The following is a 26,600-nucleotide window of genomic DNA, read 5'->3' on the forward strand; positions in this document are numbered from 1 at the left end:
GCATGAGCCTTCAAATAATAGATACTATTCATGGTCACTCTGCATTATTACATATAAAATGTTACTTTTAAATTAAGTTTGACCTGTAAGAAGGTCCCCAATAATCCCATCTCCTGGTTTCAAACCCTTGAGTGTGGGCTGAACCTAGTGACAATAAGAAGAATCACAAAAGTGATGGATATCACTTTAAGATTGGGTTATAAAAAAGGCTGGCTTCCACCTTGCTCTCTCTCACTTGTTCATTCTGCGGGAAGCTAGCTGCAAGTTACCATGTGACAATGAAGTGAGGGAGGCCTCTGGCCTTCAGCTAGTGAGAAATGAGTTCAGCCAATAAGCACATGAGTGAGTTTAGAAGCAGACCAACCTCAATCACGCATAGAGGTGAGACTAATCTCAGCTGATACTTTGCTTGCAAACTTTGGAGAGATTTGCAGTATCCAAACAACAGCAAAGATAAGTAACTATTGAATAATTTTGTTCTAAAATTTTATGTAAAGGAAATAATACAATATGTACTTTCATGTCTTGTTTCTTTCACTCAGCATGTTTCTGAGATTCAGCTGTTATTTAATTGCTGAGTAGTATTCCATTCATTGTATGATTATAATACAACTCATTTATCCATTGAACTGTTAGTAGCATTTGGGTGGTTTCCAATTTTCAGCTATTATGAGTAAAGTGCTATAAACATATGTGTCCTTTTTGGACATTTTTTTTTTTTTTTTTTGAATTGCTGGTCATTTGGTTGTGTACATTTAATTTTGTAGGAAATAGTTTTTTTCCATAACGGTCATACCATTTTACATTCCCACCAGCTATACGGGAGTTCTGCTTGTCCCACACCCTCACCAACATTTGATATTGTTGGTCTTTTAAAATGTTAGCTATTTTATGGGTGTTTCATTGTAGTTTTAAATTACATTTTCCTGATGAGTAATGATGTTGAGTATCTTTCAATGTTCTTATTGGCTTTTCATATGTTATCTTTGGAGAAAAATCTGTTCTAACATTTTGCTATTTTTTATTGGGTTGTCTTGTAACTAAGTTGTAAGTCTTTTACACATTCTGGATACAAGTTCCTTATTAGATGTATGATTTATAAATATTTTTCCCATTCTGTGGGTTGTCTTTTCACTTTCTGATAGTGTCCTTTGAAGTGCAATTTATAAAAAATTTGATTATGTCCAACTTATTTTTCATTAGAAATATGTATTAGAAAATATTTCCTCCGAGTCAATGGCTTGCATTTTTATTTTCTTAAGTGTCTTGTGAAGAACAGAAGATTTAAATTTTAGTTAAATCCAGTTATCAATGTTTTCTTATTTATTATCAAAAAACTTTGCAGTCAGTTTTAAGTGTCCTGCTTTGTTCTAATTCTATACACATCAAAATAAGTTGAAATTTTCAACTAAAAATAAAAAAGCATGCAAGAAAAAGACATTATTTCTAGGGAAGGAAATCAAGATTTTCATTAGCAAGAGTATATATGTATGCTATAAGTCAATGGAATATTCAAGTTGCTGAGGGAAAGTATTTGGAAACTCACAAACTAAAGACATTTTCAGACAAACAGGACCTAAAGTTTACTGCCCAAAGTCCTTTGGTAATTACTAAGAACATACTTAAGAAAAAAGTGAACATAAATGGAGTAGGATGCAAGAATCAACAGTGAGCAAAGACACAGAGAAAACAGAGCTGACCCAAAATAAGTAATGTGTACTGTAAAATATGAACCTTCTTAAAATAACGGACCAACACACACACACAAATGTTGTATGACATTTTATACATTTATTCATTGCTAAGGGATACATATTAAGGTTTTTGATATTTTTTGGTAGGAAACTATATAAAGCTATATCCTGATATAGTTAGGGGATCTGGGCAAGTTTTAGTCTTATAAAACATGACTTTTCCAACAGTAGCTACTCTTGTCTTAACAGAAGACATTCCTTTCTATCTTGTAAGAATAAGCTCTTGAAGAAACTGTTTTCACTGAATGTCTTAAGTTTACATATAAACTGTTCCTCATTCAACAAAAGCATATTTACAAACCAGGCAAACAATGGCCTCTGGACAGAATGCCCACCCACACCTCCTCCTCTGATCCAACCCTAAGGCTAATTTCTACAGGGGAGCCTTCTAAAAATAGATAATTCCCAGCCCCACTTCCTACCACATTCCCCCAATCCCTACACCACTGCGATCATTATCAGATATAGCCTTTTATGGCTCTGGTTCATGTACAGAGCTCTCCTCCCAAATATACTAAGCTCCTAGAAGATAGGGGTTGTTTTTTCATTTCTGTATCTATCTGCCAATACCTTGCACAGTGCCTGTTACACAGTAAGCACACGATAAATCTGTTGAATGAATGCACGCAGAGCTTTATGGCTGGGATATTTAAAAATTATTCATAATTTATTTTCAAATCCTACTCAGTTTGAGTTCAAAGAGTTCAAAATCAATATAATGTTTCAGGATGCTTCCAACTATTTAAACAACTCAGTTAATTAAACATTTTAATTAAATTCATACATAAAATTAAAAACTAAAATATTAATAACGCTTTATATTTTGCCTGTATTTTATAGTACACCATTACAGATACATAAAACTAGAATTATCTGGTAGGGAAAAGTTATGTTACATATTTTTCAAAAATAAAACTGACAATAAAACTAACATATCCCATCACCAATTTTATAGGAAAATGACAGGTACTAGTTCTGGTACATTAGGAAGTTAGCTTTTAAAAAATAGGTTCTGAATCATAAGTTGGTATATTTCAGTATAAAAACAGAAATGGTTTAAATGTCATGAAAACAACTTCAAATTACTCTAAATGTACAACTGGCAGAAAGATAAACTGTCAGTCTATAATAAATTTATAACTCACATTCCCAAATACTGAAAATGCTAGGTGGAAAAATTAGAAAGGAAATCTTTTCTGAAAAGAGATGTAATTAAATGAGGCTTGGATCTTTTATCACTGAAAATCAAGATTCTATTTCAGTTACTACTTGGCTTTGGTAGGGAAAAGTCTGAACCATCCATTCAAAATAGAACAACTTTATTTTCCATTTCACATATAGGTGTCTAAATGATCTCTGAGAATGGGAAAATTATTAGCTATTATTTGGGATTCAAGTTCTAGCACGGGTCATCCCTAAATGAATCCTTTACTAGCACACTGGCACAATTTTGAAGTGGTCTTCAAAATTTACACCATGTGAACATACTTTATAAGTCACCTTGCTCCTTCTGGTGACTAGTTTCTTGAATGGGAATTCAAGATAGACTTATTACAGAACAAACTCCAAAGTACAGTACATTTTGTTAAAGTAAGGCTCCGGTTTATTTTGGAAATGTAATAATAAACTGCAATTTCTTTCCATGTTTACTGAAAATAACCAATTGTATCAATTCATTCTACTTTGGGTCACTGGATATACATCTCCCCTGAAAACATACCTGTTATAGATACTATTGATAACTTAGCTTTAAGCGATTATTTGGTAATATCACTGTCCTTTATTTTATGGCTTTTTAAACATTAAGTCCTTAAATATTTGAAAAGTATCTGCTATTTTCTGATAGGTCACAAAAAAAATGTGAACATGAATTTGGAAAATTATAAAGCCTTAAAAAATCAGTGTTTTTTAAAGGAACAGAAATTAAAGGTATAGAGAGGTGGAACAAACAAAAAACTCATTTAAAAATTCCATACATGATCCCCTTCACAAAATGAATCTATAATCTTGCTTCGTTGTCAGGAGTGGGGACACAAAAAATCTCCTCTGAAATCTATTAGCAATGTAAGTGTTTTTTTTTTTTAATTTTCAAAATAACCCTTCAAACAATCCATTTTTGTAAGTCTAGGGTTTTAAAAACAATAAATGTGATATTAAAATTTCCTCTTAAAATATCTTGACCAACTCACTGTATAGGCCTAAATTAAAATGAGCATTTGTTTAAGACTTATGTTACATGAAAAATGTTGTACATTTCCAAATAAAAATGTTAACTATATACATTCAATAACATTACATACAATTAATTAAAGATTATATAAAGCTCAAAGTCTAAACAAGTTTTAACAGGTAAATCAGCTGATTTCACATGATAATTCTAATGATCAAATTATCCAACAGCTAAACCACAAAACCTTACTGATAGGAAAAGTGTATTTACTTTGAATATGGAACCACAGTTCTTTTCCCAAGTTGAAAAAAGTTGGGCAGATTACATATTCATTTATATATATAGATAGCTTAATTTTATAAACCATATATGAAAATACATGGTTTAAAAGTATTGATTGAGATACAAGAGATTTTTGAAGAACTTTTCAAATTTATAGAATTAAGGAGATCGATAGTATATATCAAAGGTCACAGCTTATTTATTTGCTATTTTCTGGTTCTTAAACTAATGAGGAATTATATCAAATGGTCTATAGTCTCTTCTAGCCCTAAAGTTTTTATTATATAGTTTGCTTTTAAGTAATTAAGTCCATATCTCAAATAAAGTTATCTAAATAGACAACATCGGCCCTAAATTAAAGACTCTTTGCACCCCTCTTCTGGCTGTTAGTCCCCCGTAGTCAGTTATTAGTGGGAAACAAATATCACATATTTAACAACTGATTCTTAATGCCTGTGTCCATCCTGTGTCCAGAGCCCACAATGCCCAGCACATGGTGCTCAATACTTGTTGGATATTCCTGAATGACTAGCAAACTATTAAGGATGGATCAAGAATTAAAAAGAATCTGGAGGTGATAATAGTTGCTTTTATAAAACCCCCAAATAATAATTTCAAAGCTGCTAGTCTCCTTTTTAGATTTACTTTGGTTTGTCTTTGTAAAGAATACCAAGAGAAAATATGGCACAAGAATACAAGGTTAAATTATTATAGGTAAACTGCAAGCAAGGTTATTAAGTTAGTAAGCAAACTTAAACAAAAATTTGTTTCTATTCATGTATTGAAGAAATGAATTTTATTTACACTACTGCGTAGATCCCAGCTACTCCAGTTCATCTGAGACACGATCATCAACTACAGGAAAAATATCTTCCAGTATTTCAGTTTTAACAATAGCAATTAAATTGCTCAGTTATACTATAGAGTAAGAAGCAATTAATGAATTTTTTGGAAATAAAAAATATGTATATACATTACCCTGATGCCTAGGCCAAAATATATCTGACAACAAATTTTCTTGATTTCTATCAGTCATAAAAATAAAGGAAAAATATATTGCAAGTATTTTCTTTATAGACAATTTCAATTAGAAAACAATAGTTTAATGAAAACAATACAGTGGTTCATGTAAGTGAACTGATATGGAAGCAAGAGAAGTATTCAAAGTTTGTCAGATAACATATTGTGAAACATAACTAAATATCTGCCTCAATGACAATGCAGTAATTAGATTTTACACATCTCAATTTTATCTTATATTCAAGGAAAATACAAGTCAGTAGGGTATGATCCTAAGTCATAGTTAAGAACCCCTTCTTTTAGCTTGTAAAATGTAGCCTTTTGATTTGATAATTCCTCTACTTTTAACGATGACTGAATATCTCAGTAGCCACAGTGGCACCCACTCGTGTGCCTGAATGTCAGGGATGCTTTCCTGAAGAGCTTCTTGGAAAGTTGCTTCAGAAAGCAGTTCTTAAAACAAACGACAACAAGTTAAATGTGTTAAATTTGAAAACAAAAGCACTTTACTATTTAGTTAGGAAAGCATTTAAATATAACAAAAGAAACATCTCAAAACTGAATATAAAATATGCTTATTCTTCATGTGTGCTGTGAAACTGAACCAGAATATCAGAAAGACCCAGTAGTTTTTCAGAAAGTATCTATACCTGTACCCCAGCCTATTTAATTCATAACCTCTGGGTATTTGTATTTTTTGAAGATCTTCAGGTGATTCTAATGTACTGCGAGGGAAACTACAGGAAAGTACAATGAAGAAAAAAAGTTACTCATCAGTCTATCAATCAGAGATGGACCACTTCTATTACCATGTGTTTCCTTCCAACTTGTTTGCTATATCTATCTCTCTCTCAATATCTTAAAAACTAGAAATCATACTGTAGTTACAGCCTAATTTACTGATTTTTCCCCCACTTATATTATGAATACTTCCCATGTAATTAAATATTCTGTGAAAGCATTTTTAATAATTCTCCCTATTAATATTACATCATATAGATACCGTAATTTATACATTTCTTTATTGTTGGCTGAAAAATTTAGGTTTTTCCTAATATTTTGCTAACAACAATAATGCTATGATGAACATCCTTAAAATGCATGCCTGGTTATGGAATGACAAGGTCAAAGTGAAAGTACATTTTGAAGACTTGATACACAGTATATTGCCAGTTGCTTTCCAGAAAGGCTTCCACCAGCAGCTGATAATGTTAGAGTGCCAATCTTACCCATGTCCTCAGGAGCACCAGCAATCGTTTGAAGCACCTTTGCCAACGGTTACCTTTTAATTTGCATCTATTTGATGAAATCATTATTTTCCCATTCCACATCCTGTCCAAGCCCTCTACTACTGCTCTGATGTGCCACTCCCCTCCTTACTTCTTCTGCAGCCACACTAGCCTCATAGCTGTATCCTGAAATCCTCAAGCACATTCACACCTTGGGGGCTTTGCATCAGCTTCTCTCTCTTCCCTGAACACTTCTTCTAGATACCCACCTGGGTCTCTCCCTTCTCGCAGGTCTCTGATCAATGACACCTTAGCAGAGAGGCCTCCTATAGCACACTATATAAAACAACAATTCCTAACTTGGGCACATTTCCCCCTCAGCCAACTTTTCTCCATAGCATATACCACCATTTATCACATTTAACATTTATATTATTGTTTGTGTCCTCCCATTAGAATATAAATTCCATAAGGGTTGGGATTTGTCTGATTTGGTATGTAGAAACAATGCCTGGTACATAGTAGGTGCTTGTTGCATAGATCAATCAATATGGAAAGATTCCACTGGAGTCAGAACCAACCATACAAATAAAGTGACCATCTACACAATGCGATTTGGGAGCACTAAAGAACCCCATTTGCCCCAAATGAACTGCTGTGATATTGAAACAGCATCAAGAGTAAACTCAGTAAACGTTAGTTATTATCATGTGCCAGGCACTTTTCTGAGTACTTTACATGTATTAATTCATTGAATCCACGTTAACTCTGTGAGATAGGTAATACTATCCCCCTTTACAGAGGAGAAACTGAGGCAGAGAGGTTAGATAACTTGCCACAGCTAGTAAATGGTAGTTTTCATAAACAGAATGCAAAGGTCTCTTTGGAAAAGTTAACATTAACGTGGATTTGTTTAACAGAAGAGAACCTTGAGGGAATGAGGCATAATACAGATTAGATTTAATGGGAGTTGGGGGAGGGGTAAAGCAAATAAAAAGGGGACAGTTCTAAATCAGGATCACCTACTTCACAATTTTATCCTGACTGTAGTCAAACTGTTGCCGCAACTTCTAGGACAAAGAGGAATGGAAAATAAACACTTTCTGAGGAGTAAAGGTAGTTTTAGAACACAGGTAGGTCTTTAGGGGACTTATAAACAAAATTCTATTTTAGATGAAAAGGAGAGTTAAATATTTTACAACTTGGTTGTCTAAAAAAACTAAAATAAAAAAGGCACTGTGGATGAAAAAAGGGCACTGAAATAAATCTAACTGAAAGTAACCTCACAGGGTGATCTGATCATAAATTCCTAACTGAGCAGGTCATTCCTAACTGGGAAATCATGTCCCAGGCACATAACTTCTTAGTGAAAGGTTTATCTCTTCCTTAAGCAAGCCCCCTGTCCATTGTTTCTGTGCATCTAGGTTAACATATCTTTTAAACACCTTTTTTTCAGACCTCTTGGAAACCTAACCACCCTCAAGAGAGCACATAATCTTGTCAACTATCCTGGAGTCCAACCCCTGCCTTGTTTTATCCCACCTTCACTTTCTTATGTTCCCTCCTTAATGCTGAACGTGAAAAAGAAATCACAAAACTGTCTTTCTCCAGAGCATTTGAGATTGTGCTTCCTGGCATTGGCTCAAATAAACTCTTACAAAAATTCGCTATAGCTTTGGATGTATCTTACATCAACCGCACAAAATCAGAGAACTATGTTATTCATTAACTTACTATAACTTAACTACATACTTTTAATTCAACTATGTTAACTCCTTCAAATCAGTAAACACAACAAAGCTTTTAAGAGAAGAATCGCTTAATTTACAGATCCAAGTGTATGAAAATTCATTAATGGTATATGCAGGATCAGCCTATAAATTTTAATTAAAGGGTTTAGAATTAAAATTTTAAAACTCCAAGTGTCAAATTATGTCAGTAAAAAAAACATACAAATAAGGATTAAATCTCTCTTGAGAGTTACATACCATACATTTTGCCATAACAATGATGCATCGGCACATAATCCACACGCCAATATTTAGATAACATGGAAATAAAGTACTAGACACCTTAGTCTTTTCCTATTTCTTTTCTTACTGGAAATAGGATATTTTTCAAGTGGAACTAGAATGGGCTACAGACTCATCCATTAGCTGTTGGTAACAACTGCTGTTGGTAATAATTACTGTTGGAAGAGCCCCCCCTACCCAAAGTAAACAGATAAATTGATATATCTGCCAACACAGAAATTTAAAATTTATAGAATGAATCACCAATACCAATTCTTTATTAGATTTTCATTAAAATGACTCTTAAAAAAATGAATCTAATTACTTGTGAAAGCTTTATTGGAAGGAGGAGGCAAAGGTTACTACCTCCTATTTTGGTATTATTTAATGGAAACTGATAAGAAAGTAAGGTTTTCAGACTGAAATACGTACTATAATACTAATGTTTCACATCATAGAGATAGTACAGCATAGTGGGAGAAGGCTGCAAATTCAGCCAGGACCTAGGTCCAAGTTCAAACTTTGCCCCTTACCAGCTGGGTGACCTAGACTAGTTTCTTAAACTCTGAGGCTCTATCTCCTCATCAATAAAATGCCTCACTTCAGTTGTTGTAAGGATTATAGATAATCTCTCTGAGGCATTTAGCATGACGCCTGGCATCTGATGAACAATAATTATTAAAACTCCTTCTCCTCCTCTTCCTAAAAAACAGTGAAAAATGAGAATGGGGCAGACAGCTAATATAAACAGTATAAAGTCTTAAGAGGTTATCCATAAGCATCCTAAAAATAAACTGAATCAAACCACAAATATAATGCCATCTTTTTAGACATGGAAATAAAAGATGAATGTTTTTTTCTCCAGAAATCATCTATAAAATATAATTTCCCCCAATATTTATCAAACTAGAACTTCTATAAAAATGTCATGGAGATTTAAAATTTTCACAAGATATTGTATTTCTCACTTTTAACTATACCAAAATACTGTTTTATAGAGCCCATATATTTACTAAGTAAAAAGCCTCCTCCCCTCCATATGAAACAGTGAAAAAATGAGAATGGAGCAGACTGCTAAAAAATAGTATAAAGTGTAAGACATTCTCTTCTCAGCTTTCCTAGTTTTCTTGTAAAATGTTGACAAAAAAAATTATTCTCCAGGAGGCAGACAAGCCATTCTCATTAATCAAATAATGTTTTTGATTAGCACCAAACATTTATGTCTTGATAGTAACGATTAATAATATACCTAATCATTTACCTATCCTACAATGCTTAAGTTTCACATTAAATTTTATCCGCCTCTTTTTCCAGATAGTATTTATCCTCTTTAATTAAGTGGCTCTTTCGTGCAATCTTTGCTGTACTAGACGTGATTATATATGATACTATTTAGAATATCTTAAAAGATGCTTCCTGTGTAGCTTAATAAATAAACCTCAACAGACTAATGTTCAGGAAATGATCACTTTACTTTTTTCCCCATTGGTACAAAGACAAAACTAAACTTTCTGAAACTAAAATAAAGGCATATGTTTTGAATTAATCATTAAGAATAGTTCTAGGTAACATCATTGTACATCACTGTACATAATTAGAAATTAAATTTTAACACGTAGCACTTGTAAAATTAAAGCTCATGATGAAATTCTATAAATGAAAATCTGTCTTACCTTTTGGATCATTATGAGTCAATAGCTGTATGTCAAATTGTTTAGCAAATGCAGTCAAATCCGGTGGCATCACACAGCAGGAGGCAAGATTAACTTGGTTACTATTTGGTTTTACCTATAAGTAAAACAAACAAACAAACAAACAAAACACAGAATCATGGTATTGCCACTAAATTAAGTACTACAAAAAGTAGAAAGCTATAAAAGGACTCAATTTTAGAAAATTTGAAATATCACTTTCTACAATGCTTAAAGTTTATAAAATACTTTTACATGAATATATTTATTACTGTATGTTTTTCTAACTCGTGACTGGTAACAGGGAAAGGAAAAATAGCTCTAGGGAAAAGCCAATATAGTACTAAACTATTAAAAAGTCTCCTGCTGGAACCTGCAACCTAATACATCTGCCTTAGAAACAAACTTGATTGTAAGTGTGATGGTTCCAGACATAGGGAATGTGATGGTTCCAGCTACATAGGGACATAGGGAATATGTCTTACAGGTAGAGGATCAAATACAAATGATAAGCACATTTAATGTTAAAGTATAACATCAGACACATTTTGAAAAAGAGAAGAATTAGATCATTTTGATAGCTCCTCTGCTTAATTATATGTACATCTCTATCATCCAAGTCTCTTCAGCAGGCTCTTAGCCACATTCCATCTACCACAAAGTCAAAGAAAGAAAGAAGACAACATTTTCTCTGTCTAGGGTTTTCCTCTCCATAAGAAATTGAAAGCTCTGAAAAGGACAAGGCTGGGGATGAAAAGGAATAAAGAAAAATACAGAATGTAAGGGCAAAATACTACTAAGCAGCTTCCCTAATAATTTGTAGGTTATTAGGCCAGACAGTGGCAGTGAGGAATTTATGACACTCACTCCATATCAAGTTGTACGAACTAAGTCTTCCATATCTTTAGGTAAGAGTCGGCAAAATGTTTGTTATATATGAATATTCCCTTACTTAGAAAATTGCAACCATGGCCTAATAATACCTGAAGAAAAAAGTAATATTTTTATCACATAAGTAAAACGAAAGGAAATAGCCTTAATTCATTTGGCTATGAATCCTTCAATATACATTTCTAGTGTTTTTGTCATTCATTTTAAATTAGATTAAGTTCAATTAGACATATACTTGAGAAAAAAATCCAAGACTGTATATAAAGCCTGCCTCAAAACTCTGATATTTGGAATAGTCACCCCACAGTGAGTGTCCATTATGTGTGTGATGCTCAACAGTACACAACAAAGACTGTAAAAGACAGGCCCCTCCCAGAGTGCCCCCCTCCCAGATCTAGCCATCCCGTGATCTAGCCATCCTTTACCTGGGCCCACTGATACAGCTGTTCCAACTGTGTTTTGTCTAGATCAGAGGTACCTATAGCAACAATCTTTTTACTCTGAACTAAGTTTTCTAATTCCTCCCAGTAAGGCTGCAAATGCTCCAAGGAAAGATTAACTCCATCTTCAATAGGAGGTGAAGCAATGATCACAGAATCCAGCTGTGCAACTCCAAGGACTGAACAGGCTGATGTGAAGGAAAACACAAACAGGATGAATGTTCGTTACATGATAAAAACAAGTATTTCTAACGTCCTTCAAGCATCCCACTGAACTCTGTCCATAATATTCACTAGTTTTCTATATAACAGATTATTTCATTCAGCTTCGTAATTTACCTGTCATTTCCATCTTTTAAGAAAGTATAAGTGCTCATTCATCTACTTAGTCTGTGTGGGTTTCTGTGACCTGCCTCTGGGGAACTGACAGCTACTATCGGCTCTTTTCTGGGGAAACAGGACTCTTCTTTTCCTAGGCCCCAAGATTTTTTAGTAGCTTCCTCATCTTTGTAACATTTTCTTCTCTAGTTCTAGTATCTCATGTGGATGATCACAAGAATTCTGACCTCATATTCTGTAATTGGAAGTCATAGTAAAGAATAAGCTTGAGACTCCGAAAAACTGAATTTATGGTCTACATTTCTATATGATGGTCTATATTTCTATATGTCTATAATCTATATTTATAGAGGTAGATAATTTCTACAAAAATAATTTAGGAGTTTATTTTTAATGATTATTGTTCAGTCTACATTTATATTAAAGAGCTAATTAATTATTTAACTGTTAACATATATAAATACTGGAAGAATGTTTTAAAAGAAAAAATACTGAATAATTGTAATACCACAATAACCTAAATCAAGTACTGAAAATAGATAAAAATGATTATTTGTTGTTGCTTTTGGTATTTCATCTATAGTATTAAAAGGGCTAAGAATATCATTAAGGAGAATTTCTATCTCCAAATATATAGTTAACATTTAATTATGTTACATCTTTTATATTCCTCTTATATATCAAAATATGACCCCACATAAGTTGATATGATTCTACAGAAGCTGTAAAAAATTAGGCTAGAACTTTAAAGGTAAAATCGGTATGAGCTCATTTTCTTTTTTATGTGGACCTAAACACAAGGTATAATTAATACACCTATACTAATTTAAAGTCCATTATAAAGATAAAAAGTTAAATGTTTGCTTACCCATGTCGATTGCATTTCTAGTTGATGATGAAGAGTTTGATCCTACAATGAACAGTTTTGCTGGGTAATAAAGAAAATAAAACTGATTACTACATTTGAGCAACATTCTACTATACAGTAGTAACTCTGGTAATACTAAGATGATGGACAACCCTGAAAAAATTATTTCTTCTTTCCTAGTCACATAATTTTATAGTTCTCATTTTCAACATAAAAGAATATTTCCATTGTAATTAAATTATATGTTAACTGCCAGTAAATATCTGTTTGTCAAAACAAAACAAAATATTAATTTCGCATTTATTAGAAAGCAGGTCAGATACATATAGAAACTTACTCAAAATGTACATTTTTATAAATTAAACATTAATGAAGCATATTATTATTAATACTTTGCCCAATAAACTAAAAAAATATATATAGACTAAATAAAAATTGCTCGTAATAAGAAAATTGGGGGGGGGGAAGTCCCTTCTTAATACAATCATTTAAAAAAATTTTTTTAGACCTTTCCTTCTTGTTCTTGGTCATACGAAGCAGGGTATAACATTTTTTTCTATTTCTATTTGGTTTACCTTTATGTAATAAATATTTTTTTAAATCTCTATGCAGTATTTGGTTATCTTAACTTTTTAAAATCATAATAATATATTCCCTATAGAAATAAGGAAAACCTACAAATGAGTAGAAAGACAAAAAAAATTGCCAATAGTCTCATCACTGAAAGCAATTATTGTTTAGATTTTTATGTACTCTGTACATACTTACAATGAAAAATTTTACATACTCATCTTTAATGGCTGAACATTATTCTGTAATTTCGATAGGGTATAATTTACTACATTTTCTGTTTTTTAAACAATTAGATTAGTTCCAGTTTTTTGTTATCACATATAATAATAAAATAAACATCTTGGTAACTTTTTTGTTCAACATCATGGTGAAGCATTTCCCAAGAACAAATTGTCAGAAATGTGATGAGTCAACAGATATGAGCTGCTTTGTGAGTCTTGTTCTATTTTATTTACTTCCTACTTTTATATAAAAGACTGGTACCACTAAAAGTTAAAGAGTTGCTCTCCTAACAATATACAATGTATTTAAAATATACATAACATATAATATATATAATGTTGTTAAAAATATATACATATATATTTGCTCATTTAGTAGGTACAATATACACCTACCCAGGACCACATTAATTGGCATTTCTTTCTTCAACTCCGTTGAGTAGTTTTCTATATTTATAAGACTGAGGCTTTGGCTTAATTTCAACTCAACTTTACACATTTATATTTACTTTATATAAATCCAGTGTTCAAAAAATCTAAACATATTTAACAGATAAATAGAGGGAGTAGTAGGAGAGCAGGAAGAGAGAAAACCCAAAAGGGGAATGAAGAAAAAACCAGGCTAATGAAATACTGTATGTAGTGTCCGGCACTCAACATATACAACCAATTTTCCTTTATACATTTCTTTTATTTGTCCTTTCCTTTCTACTGCTAGATAATCTTCCTAAAATACAGCTTTCCTCATGCAACTTATCTATTTAAAAGACATCACAGCTCCTCTACCAGGTGAGTCAATCTTCACTTTGGTCCAACATTAGCTCCTATAATTATACTCTATGAAAACCCCCCCACCACAATCGCTCTGGCCATAAATTCGTGCCATTTGAAATGGTCGCTCTGAAAGAACAGACCATTTTAGATAAGTGGAGAGAGGAATGCTCTTCATATGGGGAGAATTTTGATACCTATCAAAAAATTGAAGCCCTCCAGGGACTGAAAACAACTTGTAAGAGCTCCAAGATGGATCTAAACCATGATGAACTGCAATCAACCACAGAGAAAATGTTGCTTTTACTTCCTTTTCAACTCAAACAGCACTATGAAATTAATAGAAAGAAATGGGTTTTGGAGTCAGATATACCTGAATGGATTCCTGGTTCAACCACTTACTGGCTGTATGACAACTTTTAAGTTATTTAATGTCACCTGTGCAATGGGGATAATAGCTCTACCTTGTAATTATTTTAAGAATTATAAGAAATATAACCAAAAAGTGCCAAGTACAGTGCCTGGTACAAAGCAAGACTCAATAAATGGTAGTTATTATTAGTCAAAAAACAATGTCCTATCTTATTTTTCATGTTCATTCCAATAAAAATAATAACAACCACAGCACATCCACAAATGGTAATAAATAATAGTTACCTAGCACTTTGTGCCAAGCACTGGGATAAGTACTTCTTTGGTTATTTCATCTATTAATAACTTACAAAGAAGCCTGTGAAACAGATGCATCCCCATTTTTACAGATGAGGAAACTGAGTCTCAGAGAGGTTATATAACTTGTTAGCCCAAGATTATACCAGTCTGCACACACAGGAATTTCAATCTAGTCAAGTTCAAGCTTTTAATGACTGTGCTATGCTGACGATAAGTTGAGGGCAAGAACAGTGCATCTTTCATTCCTTCAGCTTAGCAGAGTCTCTGAAAAGTCATCATCTGATATATCTGTTGAATGGGTGTAACATGTATTTTATTTCTCTTCATGCAACTTGTTGCCCAGACTTCTTTTTATACTCCCAGGTAATCACAGCATTGTTTGGCAGTGTCTCATCAGGAAGAGAGGGCTTTGGGTAGACACTCTTCTTAAGATTTCCCTCTATTTACATTTCCTCCATCTTAATCATTCTACAGCTCTGAAGTCTGACATATGAACTAATAAAAGCATTGTGAAGAACAGCAAGGTGAAGTTCTATTCTGATTCCACTGAAGTAGCCAATACTGACCCCCTATTAATTCCCTCTAAGAGTTGACATTAAAATTATATTTAAAAAGAATCTTCCCCACACGTAGTGACTGAGTCACTCATTACCAGAAGCAAATCAAGGCTTATTCCCACACCTGACAAAACCTCACTACCATTTCCACTGTATAGCATAATGAATTGTAAAGGCTGGACTTTACCAGAAACTTTCATTTCTTCTCTTTCATCAGGATTTATCTTTTCTACTGCATGAGATACAGTACATTCCAAGACATCTGGAAACTCCTATAATAAACACACGATGTTTACAATAAATACAAAATTAATGTTTCTAATTAGCTGTATATTTTCTACTGTCCATAATGCCCTTTAGGAAGCAGAGGACCCATAAGATAACAGGGATCTTTACCTGAGGTCTGAATGGGCTTCATAAGGTTTTTAAAGCCCTGAAATAAAGGTAAAACACTGTGTGTGTGTGTGTGTGTGTGTGTGTGTGTGTGTGTGTGTGTATATGTATCCATTCTCTGGGGAGAAGTGTCTTATTTTGATCAGGTAATCAGAGGGATGCATGATCAACAAAACCAAACAAATTAGGGGAGTGAGGCATGTGAGGAGTTAGAACCACAAGTATAGTATATAATTTTACTTAGAAAAAAAACTAATGAAAAATAATATTATCCATCTGACAATGACACATTAAAAACTTTCTACATTAATCACAAACATTTTAAACCAAAACATTTTTTTCTGAGTGCAATAAAAAAAGTAAAGTCCATTCAATGTATAATGAATAATTTATGAGGAAAATGCTAAAATCTTAGCACATATAAATCAGGAACATATTAACTCACATTTACAAGATTAAAACAAAATAAACAGTGAGGTTTTTCTCACAATTCTTGAGCATATTACAAATGTCTGGATCAGTACAGTTAAGTGTTTACTGGTTATGCATAAATAGAGTAAATGGGCATATCAGAGAAAAAGAGACTGATAGTAGACATTAATCAATGTCTACCTACCAAGGTATCAAGTTATAACCTTGCAGTATGCCCAGGGGAATAAGTATGTCCAGCACATGAGTTCTTCTATGCTTTAAGAAGTATATGTAATTTGTTATGTGCCTTTGGCTAAGGTGAATCCCAAAAGAGTGGTTTATGAGTGTTCCGTATATTAACATTTATGATAACAGCCATATACTGACATGTAATGAAACACAGTTCCTTACTGTTTTACCAGAAACAGACATTTTAAAAATTATTTCAGGTGACAATATTGTTGGGGTGATACTCTACCAAAGCCATCTACCAACCAAAAATGTTTGGTAGTCATTCCTTTACTAGACCAAATATAAACTGGAACAAAAATACACTGTGAGGAAACTGTGGTGGGAACTAAGCAGAGAATCCTAGTGTCTTGTCCAGCTGAAGAGTTGACTACGCAGTCCAGATTTTGTTTGATGCTGAAGCCTACTGAGTCAGGCTGCCAGCTCAGCATATCAGCCACAAGAAGTTTTATGCTGTCTATTTGACTTCCCTATCAAAACTGAGGAAATTAATATCCTGCACTTACTTCACTTCCCCTTTGAACTGCGTGACTACTTCATACACATTTTACTCACCCTGACCAAATCAGGGCTGATTTGGGAACTCCACTCATTCAAGGTCTTTTGGATACAATCTCGAAGCTGCAAAAGGAATGTATTTTGAAACTGTTAACCAAACTATTTTTTTCTGCACTTCTATGGTAATAATGTTTTAGTTTGATAAGTTGGAAAAATGTCAGTAGGAAATATCAAACAAAGTAAATAACTCCACAAGGTTTTTGTTTTCTTCAACAAAAATAAATTTAGATGTTTTTATCCTACTGTTAATTCTCAAATGTTGACTTAAAGCAGTAATCTAATTACTTTCAAAGTGTTTTTGTACCAATAAAAACTTAAGCAAACTTTTGAGACATAAGAGCATTCATAAACAAAAAAATTCAAGAATAACGTTTATAAATGCCGGAACATGGGTTCAAGCCCAGGCAGCCTGACTAGATTAACCCCTATGCTCTATTCCTCAAAGACAAACAAATAATTCTCTCAATGAGGCCAGAGGAACTCCTACATCAGATTCACCTGTGGTGTTTGTTAAAATTCAAATTCCTGAGCTCCATCTTAGACTTGCTTAATCACTCTACAAGGGCAGAACTTTTATTTTAACAAGCAGCCCACGTAATCAATATGGAATCTAAAGTCTGAGAACCACCACAGTCATATCTTACAGAAGTTAACTTGCATAATGTCAGTCCCTATGTCATGTCCTAACACTCAGGTACACCTCCAACCTGTCTTCAACGCTTTCTTATATAAACAAAATTTACATTAACATTACATATATTGTAACTAACATTAAGTATATTGTATACTCATTAAAATGTTTATACATCTTTTATTTATTGTATCAGTATATTTCAAACTTATTTGATAGTGGTCCAAAGTAAGGCACACATTCACATAGTGAGTGAGAACCTACCTACATATAAAACAAAAAATTTATAAAATGATATTTACGTTCACCACATGCCAGGCACTCTGATGGCTTCTATTCTATTAATTAGAAAAAATATATTGCTCCATGACTTCCTAAACTGACTTATGACTACTAATGGGCAACACTAGCAGTTCGAAATCACTACCTTATAAATATCCAAGGGCAGGCACAGTGCTTTGCATTCTATGGACAACCAATGAAAAAATAAATGAGTAACTAGGAGCAAGCCTCTAAATTGCAAAAGCACTTTCCTAATATCAACAACAGAGACTAAACTTCTGAACTCACTATGTGATCTATGACTGCTTATGATAAAAACTGATATAAGCAAGGGACAACTGGTTTATCGGTTTAAGAGCTCAGAGTCACCTAAGTCCAGCTTTACCTGTGCTAAGTTACCTACAATAACCCACATGAATTCAATTTACAAGGTCTGTATCTTTATGGAAAATATAATCAAATCCAGGTCAGTAGATAAAAATCAGTTGATAATCATTCCAGACAGAATTACAGTCAATATTCTTTTAAAAATTAGTAAAAGTTGAGGCAGCAGAAATGACTGGAAGTTAACAATTCTATTAGGAGTGCTTTTGCTCAAATCCTGGGAGAATTCGAAGAAATTTTCTTCTGGAAGGATGGCTCATTTGCATACTTAAAGGCTTTCTTGGTGAATTCCCCAATTCAGGAAGATACATATATTTTCAGAGTATTCTCCCCTTCTTGAAACCATTTCTTTAATTAACCTTGGATTCTGCAAAATGTCAGGAAATATCAAGGAACAGTCCAATGTCACAATAATGAAAAATTCATTGACTATATCACAAACCTAGTGATTTTTTAATCTTTTATACGTTATCTGTATTGACTGAACATTAACCTTGTACTTTTTTGTTCTCTGCTCTCTTCATTCTTATCACGTGGTATCAAACTGAAGATAAGTATCATCATAATGTAGTGTACTGTTAAATCTGGGGTTGTATGAGAGTTTTAAAAATACCACATGATTCAACTGGTCAAATACCCTCACAAGTAACTGGGTAAAACAATCCTATAATAGCACATTTAAAAAAAACACACAGATTTGATTTCATAAAATTCTAGTGAAACAAAAGATCTGGGCAGCGATCACAGAATAAAAACAAACAACAAACCTAAGAACTAGGAGACCTTTTAGAAAATTTAATTGAACTCTCTACTCAATGTGTCAATTTTCTCACTAATGAGTGATTTATTAGTTTCTTTATTCAATGAGGTTAATCTGTTCCAAGTAGCCTATCCCAATTTGAAGCCCTGGTTGTTACAAAGTTCTTTTTTACATGGAAACAAAGCATGCCTTTCCTATTCTAAGTAAGCTGTCATATTTTCCCTACAATATGTTGTCATATCTTCAAGTTTTCCAACTTCTTTAGTTTTGTCCTTCTTATGCTGCACCCAAAATAAAACACACAATTAACCTTTTGAACAAATTTTTCAAACTGGGGTGTGTGACTCATTCCTACATTAAGAAATCAAGTGTAAAAATAATTTTTAAATAGGATGGGGGAAAAAATCAGAATATGTAGTATACAGTAAGGATTAATAGCCTTTCATGAAACCTTTGATATATATAAAACTATGAACTGGACTGCAAGGTAAATGCATTTCTCACTGGGTTTGCAGTAAATAAAACTTGGAAAGCCACCACTTTAGAGTGTGTTATAGTGAGATAAGAGAAAAAAAATTCACCCAATGTTATCAATATATGTGCAAAATGGTGTCCTGAACCAGGAGCTCTGGGGGAAATTAAAGGTCTAGAACTAACTACAGAAATATTTATCTTTGAGAGAAACAGTACAAATGGGGTGGTTTGAACAAAACAAGACATACCAACTGAGCTGGAACCTGGACACAGAATATGGTACAGATACTGATTCCTATTAAAGTTACAACCAAGAGTTCTCATCTCCTGATGGGTGCCCACTCCCAACATCAGACCTGGGCAGAGGTCCATTGCACACTCAGGGATGTCATGTGCTGCTGCAAAGCATATCACCAACATCTTACATAAAAGAGCAGACAGTGCCTAGAAACACAATTGATAACGTCATATGATGACACAGTTTGGGACATTTTTTCTCTTAATCAAGATTTATCTTTCTGATTGAACCAGAAAACAGGGAATTAAATTCCTGCATGATGAGCATTTTCATATATTATTTTCCAACTATCTGATGAAGGTATTATTATCCCAGTTTAAAGTTACCAACTCAGAAAGAGTGACTTGCCCCAAGTCACAGAGCTCCTAAATTAAAGGTGTGCTTTATTTATTATTGTTAAACACTAAAATTGTCCCATACCACCAATATGCCTTGGCAATTAATTGTGCAGTCAATGATTGTCTGCTCAGGAATGACCAGCTATGTAACAAATATGAAACAAATGTATAATTCCAGACTAATCTCTGCCACTTCAAACTAGTGATTAATCTTTAAGCAAATAAAGGCAGATTAATCTTTCGAAAATAAATATATACTTTGTATTCCAAAGTTGAATTTGAGTGTTTAATCATTTGCCTCACAGCAACAGAGAAACCAACATCCTAAAAGCTAAGTGGGTTATTACTACTACTTCATCTGAACCCTCGAAAAACTAATCTCTAAACTATTTTTCACTTGGATACGGTGTGGGGAAGGGAGCGGAACCAAGCGAAATACTGGTCCTGTCTGACCCCCTAGCCAGGGAGAGGGATGCGACAGGTTTGAGCGTTTGGATATCAGCCATAAGCACGGATGCAGGCGTCACTCGGTGTGAAGTTGCACCGCCAAGTTTTTTAAGACCCGTTGCCCCCAACAGGAGCTTTGGGTGCGACGTCGCGCCGCCAGGTGCGCACAGAGCCCGCCCCCCGCCCATGCCTCCTGGCGCTTCTTCGCCTCTCGGAGCCGCCGGGCGCGGCCTGCGGTCAGGCCCGGAAGCCCCGTGTCTCCGCGGGCAACGCTCGCCCGCCCTCACCTCCTCGCTGTGCGTGGACGGGCACTTCTTCCGCAGGCGGCCCCAGTTCAGCAGGTTCCCTGTCTGCAGGTGCAGGGTGCGGGCCCGCGCCAGGAGCGCCCCGGCCGCGCGGCTGTCGGTGTCCATGGCAGCGGCCGACAGAGGGGGCCAGGCGGCGATGGCGCCGCAGGCGGGGAAGGAGGCCGCCCCGCAGACACGGTGCCCGAGGCTGGAAAGCCGAGCGCGAGGCTGCCCGCCCCGCGTGGCGGGACTTTGGCCTGCGCTGGAGCCCGCGGGAGGCCGGGCGGCGGCGGAGCGGAGGTCCGGCAAAGACGCACTGGAGGCTGCGGCTCCTGCTACTGCGGCCGCCGCACGAGAGTTGACTCCCAACTGAGGGCGCCGTTTCCTGGAAGACAATGACTAAGCAGAAATCGCGGCGGGGAAAGTGCTTCGTAACCGTTACCCGTCCCGCGGCGGAGCCGGGCTGGGCGGGGCGCCGAGTGCGCTGCGGGTCGCCGGCCCGCGGGTGACTGGCCCTTGGACTGCGGCGGGCGTGGCGCCGGGAGGCGGGCGGGGCGCGGGGCGCGCGGGGCGGGGCGGGGCCGGCGCTCGGCAGTGCTCCCCCTGCCGGTCAGAGGGCGGCGCGCAGGCCCGCCCACCTCCACCTAGTGTCACCAACTGCGCTCGCGGTCTTGCCTCCCAGCCAATAGGCGGTCATGCTGGTGATTTCCTTAAACACCTCTTTAAAATGACAGTGAAAATATCTACCAAGACTTTGAAATACTAGCTGGTTTTAGTTCTCAGAAGCAGGTGTTAATGCATAAGCGTCTCTTCTTCTTTCCTATCTCTTCATTTTCTTTCTCCAAGGCTTTCACCCAAACTGCTAATTTTTCTTTATGTCCATTAATTAAAGGCCTATTGATTTACACGATTTGCTGGGCAGTGTGTGGAAGCAAAGAATAAGAACTCATCTTTGCCCTTGAGAAGCTTAAACGGTAGTTTCACAGACAAGGCCTAAGCATAGGAAACACTACGTAATAATATAAAACTATCTCAGGGCAGTTTCCAGATAAATTCAGATTAAAGAGAATACTTAAACCAGTGAGATCAGGGAAGATTTTATTTTCCATTCCCTTAGAGGATTTTGTGATTCTTTACTCCTATTAAATTTCATATATGGTAAACTTAGTATGCACCTCAAACTGAAGATTTATTGAGCTTCTTCAAGAAACTCTTACTTTTGTTGATAGTAATCAGATGTATTAAAAGGCAAACTGCTATTAAGAAGAGAGATGAATTGCAGTTGGTAAGAATTAGAGGAGGGATGGAAAAGAAGCTCCTTCTACTAGGAAGTTAGAAATTGAACCTGATTTTGAGTAAATATTTGTTGGCTGAATGAAGGCGAGTAAGAATTCATTGAGGAGAAGGGTAATCCCAGAAGCAGGAATAAACATGGGTTATTTTAATTAGTGTAAAAATTTGATTCTTTGCTGAATGTGCTGAGGAATCATTTCTTGACTTTTTGTATATTCTCTAATACCATGCATGAATTCATGCAAATACCTCTCTGCTGGGTATTTACATAGCATATTAGTCACTGACCTAAACCTGTATGGCTTTCAAACCTGACTTTACCAGCCAGGTACCAGCTATTTTAACTTAGTCTTTCTGTCTTTCACTATCTCCAATCTGGGCAGATGATAGTTCAAACCAAATGAATTTGCTGATAACTGATTATTTTTGATCTACAGAAATGGCTAGTTCCAATGGTTTCACCTAATATAGTATCTACCACATTGGGTAGGTGTGAGGAATTAATGAGGGAACTCATGAAAAGGCCTTATAGTAAATGCTCAGTAAGGGAGAGCTCCTATTATAAATGCCTCTGCTCTTTCCCCCTTACAATCCAGTTCTTACAACATTGGCAAATTCATGACATGAATTCACAGCAGCACTGTATGATGTTTTTTTTTTTTTAAGATTTTATCGGGGAAGGGGAACAGGACTTTATTGGGGAACAGTGTGTACTTCCAGGCCTTTTTTTTTTCCAAGTCAAGTTGTTGTCCTTTCAATCTTAGTTGTAGAGGGTGCAGCTCAGCTCCAGGTCCAGTTGCCGTTTTCTAGTTGCAGGGGCACAGCCCACCATCCTTTGCGGGAGTCGAACTGGCAACCTTGTGGGTGAGAGGATGCGCTCCAACCAACTGAGCCATCCGGGAGGCAGATCAATTTTAGTTGCAGGGGGCGCTGCCCACCATCCCTTGTGGGAGTTGAGGAATCGAACTGGCAACCTTGTGGTTGAGAGCCCACTGGGCCATGCGGGAATTGAACCGGCAGCCTTCGGAGTTAGGAGCACGGAGCTCCAACCGCCTGAGCCACCAGGCTGGCCCTGTATGATGTTTTTAAATTTTATATATGTAAACTCATTTACTCTTCATAGCAACTCAGATAAATTTTCAGATTTTGTTGAAAATCTCACTATTAATAAGTTTTGGGGCCCCAATAAAAAAACCTAGGTCCTTTATTTTCAAACTCCTTACTCTTTCATACTACAATTACTCTATGACACAAAAAGTGTATTTATTACAGTGATTTTAATTCTTGAATGTTTGTGTGCATGATTTATATGCTTTTTATGCCAGTACAGCTTAATTTTACTATATATTATACTTAATGATACCCTTGCCATGGCACCGTAATTTTGAGACAGGGAAACTTAATTTTCTGAATTTATTTGGTGACAAAAACAGGGAAAGCAAAATCAGAAGAACTTTATTATATACAGTTATTTTGAGTGAGTCTTTTTTTCTCTGGTCTATGGAAGAGAAGTAATATTGTTCACATTTCCATCTTTGGGGTTAGAAACTTTTGGTTTCAGATGCTTTAAACTTCTTCTGTAAATGTTTATGAATATGAAGAGTCACTAACTTTGACTGATGTTTTATTTTATTTTATTCTCCTGACCTTTCTAGGATCTGATACTACTGTCCATGTTCTCCTTTAAAAACCACTCTCCTCGCTTGGCTTGTAATACACTATACCATAATTTCCTCAAAATATTTGTTCGCAGAACACTTACAACATTATAATGTACTGTTGGAAGCCCAACAGGAGCTAATAAGCTGTCAGTGTATAGATTAAAGCAAACATAAAAAATAGTCTTATGGATATATTAATTGTTAGAGGAGGTGATCATATTTTCATTTAGAGTCTATTTTTTATACAAGGACTAATGAAATTTGAGGATTAAAATTCAGTTTACTTTATTAAGGGGTCACCTGGTACATTTTATTATTAAGGAAAAATAGATTTAATGTCTCAAATTTTGGCTTAATTCCTGAAATTGGTAATTGCTATGTTCATGTTACCATATTCAGGAGCCACTAATTGGGGTCATAGCTACTCTAGAAATGAGGGTTTTAAAAAGAATTTCTCTAGGAATATTCTAAAACCCAAATTCTTTCGAAATAATATAATTGTCACTGTATTTGTCATATGAGTTGAAGGAACAGAACTTGGTTTGGAATGTAACATGGGCCAGGGCAGAGGAGTGGAAATAACCACAACATTTTCTGACAAGAATAGAAGGGAGACACCTACCTTGAGCAGAGGTACCCCTTGAAAGGGGAAGAGAACGAGGGTGTGATTAATGGAGGACCATAAACATCAAGCAGAGGCTTTCAGGTTTGCTTTAAGAAGACTCTTGATCTTGAGTAAAGCAGAGTATTGACTTGAAGCTGTAGATAAGAAAAAAATCTATATTTAATAATAATATTTATTTAATAGATTTCTCAAATGTCTTATACTCATTAAGTAGTGGACTCGGCACTACAGATTCACAGTGAGCAAAGTGACTTTATCCCTGTTTGCATGTAATTCATAATCCAGTGGAGGAGGCCAATTTTAATCATATAATTACAAGTAAATGTAAAATTTTATTGTAGTTGACCCCATGAAAATGGGGTACAAATATAATAAGTCTGCAAGTAGTATGTAAAATTGCCAAGAGACCAGTGAGAAGACTCTGGTAGTCACCTAGACATAGGTTAGTGAGAACCGGCCCATGGTGAATGAAGGCTGTGAAGATGCATCAAAACAGAATACGTGTGCCTTCATTTTGCCCTAGTTAGTAGAAAGGAGAGAAATCAGGTTACCATGGTTGGGTTAGAAAAACTGATAAGATTTACTTAGAGCAAGCAAAATAAAAAATAGGGCACAGAGAAAAGTCAGGGAGACAAAATGTAGCAACTAACCTTTTAATGTTATTTTTCCATATTGGTAAGAGCAAAACAGATGAGCTGGGATGAGGGTCCATTGTTTACTTTCTGAGGTCAAAATCATCCAGATTAATTATCTTCACTCAGCCACTGCTAAATTATTGCTGGAACCCAGGGGGAGAAAAGGGCCCCAAGCAACCCCCACTTCCCCTTCTTCCAATGGTGGCCTCACCTCCCCCTGGCCCTTTACACTGTGGAGTTGAATCAAAGGATGGGAAGAGAGAACACCCTTTCTAAGAAAGCAGTCAGTCTGGGCAATCCTAAATGGGTTGTGCCTGCCAGAGAAAGGGAAGTGAAATCAGCTATTCACAGGCCTTATCACACACAGCACAACACGATCTCTGGAAAATAAATGGTATGAATAACATTTATTTAATCATTCAGAAAATCTTATTGAATATCTAATGTTATCTAAGGACCATTCTAAGGAGTTTGGACTAGCTCTTCAAGACAGATATTCCTTACGTTTAGTGCAGAAGACATATAATAAATAAAACTTAAAAATGATTTCAATGAATATTTAAGACTATGAAGAAAATAAAAAAATATTGTGATAAAGTGTATGAGAGATTGGCAATCTTGATAACAATGCCTATAATCTGTTCCTTGCTACACCCAGGCATTTTGTACTTGAGTTGCACCATTGATAGCCTCAACTGTTACGTTTTCCATTACTGGAAAGAGAAGATCTAGCGTTGAGTTACTTCTACCAAGGAGAGTGAGCAGATTTTTAATGAGGCTGTGTAGAGTTCTTTTTCAGAAGGCAACACGTTTCTGAGAATCCCTCTGGCTCACCTTCGTAAAGCAGATCAAGCCCTGGTATCATTCTCATGAAACCAGATGACAAAAATTCTGGGCATCAGGATCCTGAAATTCCAATATTTCACCCCGAGTAGGGCATGGTACCCTTTTCTGGAAAATCCAACAACGATGTCACCTGAAAATGAGGATTAAATAAATTTGTGACTTTGGAGTTATTCAAAACTTCGTCTGATTTCCAGTTCTTTCTCTTCCCTGAGAGGTATGGACTCTGGATCCAGACTGCTGAGAATTAAATGAGTTAAAAATAAAGCTTTTAGAACAGTCCTGGCATGTAGTAAATGTCCCACGAGTGTTAGTTATATATGCATTTGTGTGTGTTTAACATAAATGTGAATATATTATTATTATATGCAATTCATTTTAAATTTAACAATATTATTTTTCCATAACAGGAAATACAGTACATAGATGTCTATCTCATCCATATTACAAACAACCTAATAGTATATTGCATGAACATACTATGATTAATTCTCTGTGTTGATGGTCAGGTAGGATGTTTTGAGGTTTCTGCTAGAATAAA

The 26,600-nt window shown here is 35.3% G+C and overlaps 2 protein-coding genes across 2 annotated transcripts in view; one reads left to right on the plus strand and one right to left on the minus strand.

Moving 5' to 3' along the window:
- Window positions 1–26,600, plus strand: part of LOC109458541 (uncharacterized) — a 101,407-nt gene that overhangs the window by 31,197 nt on the left and 43,610 nt on the right. The gene's annotated exons all lie outside the window — the stretch shown is intronic.
- GCLM (glutamate-cysteine ligase modifier subunit) lies at window positions 1,770–21,537 on the minus strand. The gene is made up of 7 exons (XM_019752626.3): window positions 21,003–21,537; window positions 17,099–17,164; window positions 15,678–15,762; window positions 12,697–12,756; window positions 11,475–11,677; window positions 10,141–10,255; window positions 1,770–5,679 (listed from the first exon to the last, which is right to left on the minus strand). Exons 1-7 carry the CDS (start codon window positions 21,126–21,128, stop codon window positions 5,510–5,512), a joined length of 825 nt encoding a protein of 274 aa, XP_019608185.1. The 5' UTR covers window positions 21,129–21,537; the 3' UTR covers window positions 1,770–5,509.

Source organism: Rhinolophus sinicus, chromosome 14 (assembly GCF_057876585.1).
Source record: "Rhinolophus sinicus isolate RSI-liver-muscle chromosome 14, RSI-T2T, whole genome shotgun sequence".
NCBI classification, from domain to species: Eukaryota; Metazoa; Chordata; class Mammalia; order Chiroptera; family Rhinolophidae; genus Rhinolophus; species Rhinolophus sinicus.